The sequence below is a fragment of the Pygoscelis adeliae genome, unplaced genomic scaffold (assembly GCF_000699105.1).
Source record: "Pygoscelis adeliae isolate BGI_AS28 unplaced genomic scaffold, ASM69910v1 Scaffold222, whole genome shotgun sequence".
NCBI classification, from domain to species: Eukaryota; Metazoa; Chordata; class Aves; order Sphenisciformes; family Spheniscidae; genus Pygoscelis; species Pygoscelis adeliae.
The window spans coordinates 107017-116784 of record NW_008824309.1 but is presented as its reverse complement, the minus strand read 5'-3'; the positions used below and the strand labels follow the sequence as shown (position 1 = coordinate 116784).

General features: G+C 38.8%; 1 protein-coding gene across 1 annotated transcript in view; it reads right to left on the bottom strand.

The window, feature by feature from the left end:
* Window positions 1-9768, bottom strand: part of RAB3GAP1 (RAB3 GTPase activating protein subunit 1 (catalytic)) — a 25727-nt gene that overhangs the window by 1285 nt on the left and 14674 nt on the right. The window contains 10 exon segments of the mRNA XM_009319017.1: window positions 2011-2113; window positions 3388-3503; window positions 3614-3717; window positions 3807-3903; window positions 4435-4662; window positions 6282-6419; window positions 7524-7892; window positions 8175-8229; window positions 9235-9407; window positions 9746-9768. The exon segment at window positions 9746-9768 is cut by the window's right edge and continues 29 nt beyond it. Coding sequence (XP_009317292.1) covers window positions 2011-2113; window positions 3388-3503; window positions 3614-3717; window positions 3807-3903; window positions 4435-4662; window positions 6282-6419; window positions 7524-7892; window positions 8175-8229; window positions 9235-9407; window positions 9746-9768 — 1406 coding nt within the window.

The following is a 9768-nucleotide window of genomic DNA, read 5'->3' as shown; positions in this document are numbered from 1 at the left end:
AGCAGGTTCAGTAAGTACTGGTATGTAGGATAGTGACATTCAGGTACTGTCCATCTCTGCCTAGCCCCCCAAAAACATCTGGCTCTTCAGTAAACAAAACACAGTGACAGCAACAGAGAAGAATATAAAGGCAAGGCCACATATTTCAGCATCAGAAGATGTTAACAGTCACTTGAAGAAATGATTTTTGTCTGGTTTGGGTTTGGTTTTTTTAAGGTTCCTCTCTCTCTTCGCTACCTGTTAGGCTCTAAAAATAAAGTCTGTGAATGGGGAAAAACCATTCTGGAAACACAAAATTGGGTTTATGCTTAATGTGTGAACAACAGTACAAACTAAATCAGGCTGCTGTACTGTATCTACCAAAAGGTTCGACTCTATGCAGCTAGGGAAGATGAGTGGGAAACGAGGGACAAAGTTGGTTACCTCATCAGAAGATTCAGTCAGCTTGGAAAGGGATGAGAAAAGAGCCAGTGGTGAAAGACAGAAACAAAGGCAAGTCAGAGGTGACTTACAAGAGGTTAGGAGGAGATTGTAGGTTTAAGAGACATCATGCACTACTTCCAAGAACATGCATTTGCTATTGTAATTGTCCTGAGAAAACTTGAGAATATAACAACACATTTTACACAGCTCAGAGAGGAGTCCAGGTTCAAAAGGTAACGACCAAGGAAGTCATTCAACTTCTATTTACCAAACAGCTTTCTACTGAAATGATTCACGGTAGATTAAACACAAGGCGTTTTTTGGCAGCAAGTTAGCTCCTGTCCCACTAAGACGTCTTCATTAACAGTGACCAGCTCCTAGTGGGAAGTATCTGTAACCTAGCTTTAGGTACCGACGTTTCGAAAGAAACAAAACCCTAGAAATTTACACACATCTTTATTGAACATTAACACTAGAAACTCTCACTCAGCTTTAAAAACATAATGCCTCAATATTAAAAAGGCAAGTGCATACGCCTGCATACACTTACAGGGCACAATCTTAGGCTTCACAGGGAAGTCTGTAAGTAAGGCTGGTTGACACGTTGAGATCTGCAACCAGATTTTCCCTAGAGACTAGAAGGATAAAATAAATGTTCTGATTTTCATTTCCCAGAATAACCATGGGCTGTTTTCAGAATGGTCCTTTTTCTGCTGAGTTGCAAAATACAGATTATAATAAAAGCATCCACACTTTAGAAGGCTTTAATTCCCAATCGCAAAATTTTTACAGCAATGATTTCCAAACAGGACTTCAGGCTCTAAGATGTCTGCAATACTACGCTACCTTGTTATTACCGCTGCAGCTAAATTTTGTTAGATAATTTGACGCTATGAAGAGGTGTAATTCTGACAGAAACTGAAGGCTGACTGCAGTCCAAGAAGTTTGGAAATCAATACTTTAAGGCTAATTCTTACAAACACTGCTTAAGAGAAAAGGGAGTATTTATACCAATATAGGCTGGGGAAGGCTTTCTAGAAAATACGTACAGTGCTGGCAATAAGTAAACTGAATGTAGAGCTGTACTGGAAGAGAACTGAAACTCTTCCTAAGCACGCTAGTTTCCATGGAAGAAATCTCAAGCATTCCAAGTATAAGCCTCAGACTAAAAAGTTACTCCTTCTAAAGTATTTACTATTATGACACATTTCTCTACATTCCTATGTGAAACAATCAACACACTTGATTGTTCTTGCTGTGATGTCGCCTATATTGTGTAACTTGAATAAAGCAGAAATTTGTGCCGTAATAGCATTACTGATGTTACCATTTGAAGTAAATCCACCTTTGATGACACCTCTATCTACCCAGTTAATTGTTTAACATCCCAGGTCACTTACTCTTCTTCTGTCTTACAACTTCTGTTATTGCCAAAATCATGTTGAACATCACAAAAAAACCCTCAAGCACATTTATGACAATACATGCATATATGCAGACAAAATAAACCGGCATCATATGATAAGTCGTTGCCTCATACTGCTTAAATTAGAAGTGTCTGCAAATCAATCAAGAGCTCTCTCTTACCCTCTGAGCATTCACGAACAGCTTGTGAATAATGCTACCAGCAGGTCCTCTTCCTGCACCAATAACGGACACTTCTGGCTGCTCCAGGAGACAGTTTACGAATCTGGCAGTACAAATTATTGAAAAGGAAAAGGGACTGTTGAATTCTCAGCTGTATCCAGTTTGCTAAGCTAAAACCAGCATTGTTTCTGGTGAGGAGGTCTCCACCTAGCATCATTTGCACAGGGCAAGAACTGGCAGACACTCTCAAGAGTTCTCCGTTCTAAGAGTTTAAGGAAAAACCCCCGACATTTCTCAGCATCCCACTCAAACGCTACCATCACCTTTTCATCCCTTTACTCCGTTCCCTCTGCCCTGAAGACTAAACCCCCCTTAGCCTTCAGTTGTTCCCTCCTACCTTGTTGCTCTTTCTTTCATGCTAACACAAGCAGCTGTTCTTTCACAGGTAACGCAGGTCAAAACTAAGCTGGACACAGCAGCCTCCCACGTAAGGTCAGGAAAGGCAGCTTACGTAGCTGTTTGCGTTGCAACTCCAGCAGCAGGGCCAATTAACACCTAGGTTGCAATCCAGCCTCTGAAAGGACCTACTTCTCTCAATTAACTATAAATGGAACCCAGGCGCCTAATGCAGATGTATAAATTCAACATAAAAAGCCTTCACGGTGTCGGTCACACAGAAGAAGTAACAACACGACAATTTTTTTTGAGCACAGATATTGCGCTGGTCAGACATCACTCCTCTGAATTCCCAACACGTACTACAAAAATGTCACCTCTCCCTCTCAGCACAGCAGCAAGAAGTTAACGTGTTTTTTTTAACGTTACGTATTTGTCATCTTAAGCAGTAAGTAAATAACCTGACAGCAGGTAACGAAGCAATGAAACATGGCTCGTCGCTTGTCATTCTTATGGTTCCTCAGCAGTATGTTTCAAGTTAGTAAGGAGACTAGAATTAGAAAATGTAACTTTAGGGGGGGATTTCATTCCATATTACTTACAGAAAACACTAAATTCCTAGTCCTCCTAATTTTACTTCTATTGTAACAAAGTTCATCAAATACACCTTTTACATAAATGAAGAAATACGTGAAATCCCCAGTACTGTCAAGATAAAAACAAATTCCATTAAAATAATCTGTATCATCAGCCATCTGAGATGGTTACTTAGAGGGGCATTTAGGGTACCCACGTGTAACATCTCTGGGTAGCCTAGGGACAGGGACACCTAACGTATATTGCTATTAAATACGATTCCTTAGTATTTCTGTAGCATCACCACTTCCATCTGTCCTAAATTTTGAAACTACAAAAAAGGGGCATCAGAGGAAAAATAAAACAACACAGGGGGGAAAAAAAAAAATAAAAAAAATCAGCCACCTTTGCAGATCTTCTTTTTCCTCCTCATTTTCACATTTCTCTACCCCAAATTTTGCTTTCAGAGACCTGGCCCTGGCGATGATAGCTTCCACACTCATAATCTGAGCAATGATTTCCTGCAGGGAGTTGAATAAAAATGAAAATTTAGAAGATGTTCTTTTAGCACTCCCATGAACAGCATAAAAGTCTATTAGGTTTTCAGCCCCAGCCAGTACAAAAGCCTTACTTCCAACTTCTTGTCCTCTGGATTAGGGAATCGTAGAACTTTACTGGAATGGGATATTATCTGCTTAATAATCTTCTTAACTGAAGATATATCTTCTAGCGCTTCTATCAGGAGGAAAAGAAATGAAGAGGTTGTAATTATTGCAACAGCATTCACCCTAAAATGTATTAATAATTTATTAAACATTATTTACCTTCTTCCTTTACCTTGAGTACAGCTGCATGGATGATGCAAGGCACGAGATGCCTTGCAAGGTCAGCTGGTTTCTGAACTGCAAGGTAATGAAGCACCTATAACATTAGAAAATTTAATACATTACTGATCCAAACTACTTCCCAAAGATAAGGTTAACTCTGAAAGATTAGCACCTACGTTGCAGAATTCACAAGAAGGGAGCACTGTTCTAAGACAGGACTCAATAGGTAGTTTTTACACAAATCTGCAGTGATCGCTTACAGTCCCAACAGGTTAGAATGAAACTAAAAATAATTATGTTTTAGGAACGCTTTAGTTTCCTAACACATACATGCAGATAAAAATCTGTTTTGTTTACTAATAATTCAAAGAAGTACCTAAGTAATACACCTTATGAAGTTACATTCCACACACCAATTATTTTAGACACTTCAAACACACTGTTGTACAGCAGCAAGAATTTCTGATTAACCCTAAGCCATGTACAAAAACAGTTTAGTAATTCCAAGAACATAGCGCAATGACATGTCAATGTTTAAATCTTGCAGGAGGAAGAAGAAAGGGCTGCCACAAAGTTTTGTACGAGCATTACGGATCAGGCTATCGCTAGCCACACAGCTTTTTACCTTCTCTGCTTCTCTAGTGTCATCGAACAGCCTCTTCTGCCTCCGGGCTGGGACTGGTTTTGCTGTCTCCCAGGCCTCTACCCACATGTTGCTAGGAATCTTCATTCGGGCACTGAGCTCACCCTTAATTACTATATTCCCCTTTTCATCAACCACTTCCTCTTCGATGTAATCCCGAGGGGAGTACCACCTCACAAAATCCTCCAGACAACAGCCAGGATTAGCTGCCTGGAATGAAGAGAAGATAAAATTTGTGCCTGAAAAATCCTGTAAGAACATAATAACCTGGGTAGGAAGGCAATATGGTTTAGTGGGTAGAGCAGAGGCTAGGAGCCAAAACTCAGGGAATTCTGTTCACAGTCAGCAAACTGTACACTAGAAAAGAGACCTGGGAGGGTGAGGGGATAAAGTCAGTATAAACCAAGACAATGGCGGGGGGGGACGACGGACGGACGACCCACATCATCAACAAAACCAAAGAAACCTTCCTCTTATCCCGCCAAAACAGGGCATTCATCAGTTATTTCAGGCAAGCTCTAAATTATACTGTTAAGTCAAGCTTCTATCTGGTACTTGATACGTGCAATAAATATGAATTTTCACTACATTTTTTATGTAAAAGCTTATACTGTTGAAGACTCAGATGAAAAACAGCCCAAGCCTAAAAGAATCACTGGGCTGCATAAGTACGCTTTCAGCACTAACTTTCCATCTTTTAACACTCCAGTAACAAGATTCACCTTCTCTTCTTCCTTTAAAAAGGAACTTAAAAAAAAGTCTCCCCCAAGCAAAAAACCCTTCATTTTTATAGGAATGTCAACAGTGTCAACACAGATAAATATATCCATAGGTCTAGAACATAGGAAACCGAGCGTGCACTTCTGCTTCAAGTTACAGTTCTATAGTCTTACTTTGAGTTTTTAGATCACTTGCACCATAGAAACAAAACTGCTACATATATCTGACATGAATCACTGCTAATAAAGTAATATTGATATGTTATAAATACTCTTACTCTACAGTACATCTGTATCCTTTTACTACAAAGTAACATTGCAATAATTTAAAAAAAAAAAAGCTACTTCATGACAGAATCTCCAATCTTTCTAGAGTTTTGAGATCCTTTGAAGACAGCAGTGTATGTGCTCTTAGCTCCCTCTGCAGGGCTCAGAAAAGAAAGGGAAGAAATTACCCAAAACCACAGCTAGTCCAGCCCCAATTTGATGAACAGCTGTATAGTGCTTCTAAATAGTGACAACTTATCCTTCCTACTAAAGAACAAAACATCTTCAACTATACATACAACTTATGTCCACCTCCCCAAAGTCCAAATACAGAATTGCGAACGTGTTAATAGATTTTTTTTTTTCTTTACACCACCTTTACATTTTACCCATTTGGAGTCTGATTAAAGGTGCATTTTACAAAGCTAGATACAGTGGAAAGTACACATAAGAGAGACACTAAATGAAAGCTACAAGGTGGCGGGAGGGAGAGATGTACTTTTGATTCAGGATTTTGACACTCAGTTTTCTTCTAACATAATTTCCTATGGGCTTGTCCGAGTTTTAATTCCCAATTTATCCACTGTACGTTTTGGGGTTTTTTTCCCTGCCACAGACATTGTGCAAATTTACTGGAACGTTACTGGATAGGCATAGATTTTGAAACATTCAAAGAGTTTTACCAATAGGTTTTTATTTTCAATTTTAAACTATTTTGAAACTGTTTTGTGGGAAAAAAAAAAAAAAATTGTCAGAAAAAACTTCAAACTTGTTCAACACAAGCAAGAGGGATAGTTTCATTAAAAGGAAAGCAGTCTCACAGAATTCTTCAACTAGTACTACCTTAAAAGACTCCATATCCGAGAGCAAGCAGGCACTCTGCATGCGTGCCCGAAGATGAGCACCTTCTGCTGATGTCCCTAGTTTTGCCAGGACCTCAGACTGTTCTTCCAGCAAATCTTCAGTCATGGGTGCTGGTTCCTGTAACACAGAAAGAGACAAGTGTGCAAATAGCCTCTCCTAGACTCAGCCCTTATTAAGGAAGGAGTGGAAAGCTCCCCGTCACCAAAAGTTCATTCTACTTTATTTGTACTCAAAGGAAATAATTGTAACTTTCTACTGCTTAAACTGTTTAGCCTAAAGCTGTGCATCTAAAGATGACACCAACAAAAAGAAATTAAAAAGAAAACAACCTGAGAATGAAGTAACAATATAAGGATATATTGTGAAAATGCCAAAATCCAGATGCAGTCCAGGAAGTGTTTGACTGATACTGTTTTGTTGAGATGGATGAAAATCCACCTAAAGCAATGTAGAATTTTTGCCGTTGATACTGTCAGCGCATAATTAATTGACAACATTTTGCCTGACTACACTCTGCTCATACCTTTTACCCATGCCAAGCAACATTCATTAAAAATAATTTCTCTCAAGTGAATGAAAAATACGGTATTCTTCTTGCATGGCTGATTTAAACTACTTCCTCTTTCACCACTGCTTCCTATTTCATCCCTAGTCACTCTACAAGAAAGTGTGTGTCAGGTAACATTTCTAGTTGTTTGATGATAAACCTGCTTTAGATAACGGTACCAAAAACTGATGATTATGGCTTTTTAGATATGAGTTGAGAAATGTTTGTTTTTTTTTTAAAAAAGTAGCAGCAAAACTGATCCAGTACTCTGGTCAGTCAGCTAGAAATCTTCATGGGGGAAGGACCATGGCAGTTCCTACTTTACAGGAAAGAAAGGAAGGAGGGGATGGAAGATACCTCAAGAGCTGGAAATAAGAAGAAACCCAAATTTAAGGTAGGCAAGACAGCTTAACTCTTGTTTAAAAAAATTTGTTTTGAGTGAAATTTGGTAAGGAGACCCATTCTCAAATAAAACAAAGAGCATGTGAGATTTCAGTTTAGCAGCCTCATCAAGTTTTAAAAATAGAAAATAAGGTCTTAGTCCAAAAACACTTTGCAATTTTAACAACAGATAAGGCTATAACCTGCAAACCATATATAATTCACAATCCTAGGTATGAGCCATATTGCATGAGAGTCCTGTTGCACATCTGGCTCAGCTCTTGCCACCTAACCTGTGTTATTGGAATGTAGAGAGGTTCTCCTGGATGCAGCAGCGTCAGCTTTCCGTGTGGATGCAGACGACCTTCTGGTTTTAAGTTTACAGGCTCTTTGTTGCCTTCTTTCGCTCCTCCTTTCTTTCCATTTTCCTGCCCGTTTCCTTTAAGATCTTCTGTGTCACTTAGACATTCAAAAAATTCCTCTTCACTGTCACTCCACGATTCCCAAGACTTGCCAACTTCTTTTTCCTTATCAGGGTTATCTCCAGAGTGGTCTGCTCCTTTTCCAGTGTCACCAGAAGTACCACCAGGTGAACGATCAGACACGCACCCCCTTTTCCCCTCATCTCTTGCTTTCTTTCTCTCAATGCAACAATTTAACATCTAACAAGTTAAAGGGAAAAAAAAAATTGTTTAGCAATTACTTCTCTTATGGAAACAATGTCACAGAAAAACTTGGAGAGTCACCAAAAATCTCTTACAATTCTAAAAGGTAACAATTCCATTGAACTTGTTGCTATAACAAAGATTTTCCCAAGAAATGAAGTCCAGACCCAATAATACAAGCATAACTAAATCTACAACAATAATATATTTAGCTAATAATTGCTATAATTTTGACAGTTTCCTTAGGAGAAAAATCATTCTTAAATTTGGGATATTTACCTGAAGTTTCTGATGCAGTAAACAGCATCTCAGATCTGGAGGGCCATTAGCTAATCTAACAAAAGGTAGAAGTGTAACCATTATCAATTATAAAGTTGAATCTTTCACACACATGTGGTCTTAAATCATATGAAATCCAAAAGAGGGGCAAATATCCACACTGAACCCACCCCCACCATTTCAACTATGCAGGTCTTCTATGGTCTCAGGAGACAAGGTAGTGACTGAACAAGCCCAGAAGTTAAACCACATTTATTTCCTAGAGGCCATTTCTGAAGCTCAGAGATCATTCACGCTAGTACGAAACAGACACACCCTGCCCTTCCTGGTCAGTTTTCCATTTGGAAGTTAAAAGGGTAACTGTTTTCAAACAAAAATTAAGCACCTTTGACTTTACTTTTAAAACTGCAATGATACAGTAGAGTGATTGCTATATATTTCAAGGTCCATTTTATCTGTTAGTGTAACCATTTGCAAGTACAAACTAGTGAACAAGTAGCCAGTCCATCCCATTTAAAAAAAAAAAAAAGCGCGCTCTACATTGATCTCTCATCGTGACAGAACCCTTCATTTGGTCTGCAACAAGCTCTGCTGCTGCAGACGTAACCTGGAAGGGTTGGAATACTTGAGACAGCATTAGCTACCTGAAGAGGCTGTTACACCAGCAGCAACTTGGAACAGCTCCCTTAGAAAAGTGGCAAAACTACACTACAAAGCTTTCTACACTTTCTCCCTGTATCAGCTCCTTCATTTTTATCTAATGATAAACTGGAAGCCAAGCATTTGCATAAGCTTTTTGTTTTCTTCACCCTCATTCACACTGTGGAGTGCTCTTTAACTTGAGCTTCCTCCAGGCATCTTGAAGTTTTCAAAGGAGGGCACAGATGCTTCTCCCTACTCCCTATCCTTTCTTGCTTTAAGGAAGGAGGGTAATAGAGGATAGCACTGCAATTTAAAAAAAAAACAAAACACCAGTATGGTTCAAAGTCATAGTGAATTCACTCTGTCCCTGAAACAAAGAACGTTTTCTATGACAAAGCAACTAAAAAAAAAATCTTACCCTGGAATAAGGTAGTTGTTCTCCCATCTGTAGCGCATTTCTAACACAAATTCTTGCCAAAGATGGGCCACTCCTTTTACTCCTCCATGGTAGAAGTTTATCATACAAAGACATAAAGCTAGTTTGTACGTCAGACTATCAGAAGGAGCAGATTTGAACTGACTGAAGAGATTCTATGTAAGAAATAAAAGAAAGCAGGAAATACAGGAACAATGGTATTTTTTCCAAAACCATACAATCTCTTTCCTGTCTGTCAGTACAAGTAGCTAACTAACATTTTAAGCCTGTAAGTATAAGCTACCAAAAATGACAGTCTTTGGAAGAAAAAAAAAGACATTAGAAGGAAAAAGAAATTAAAAATCACTGTTTCTACCTACAGATTCCATAAAGGTAAGTTCCTCTTTCCAAAAAGTATCTATTACAAGTCATAGGGCAACCACAGCAAAGTCTGTATGAACGTACACTCAGAATTGCTTTCTCTCTCTCATGAGTGCCAGCCAGGAAAACTTACATAATCTTCACTCTCTGGAGGAG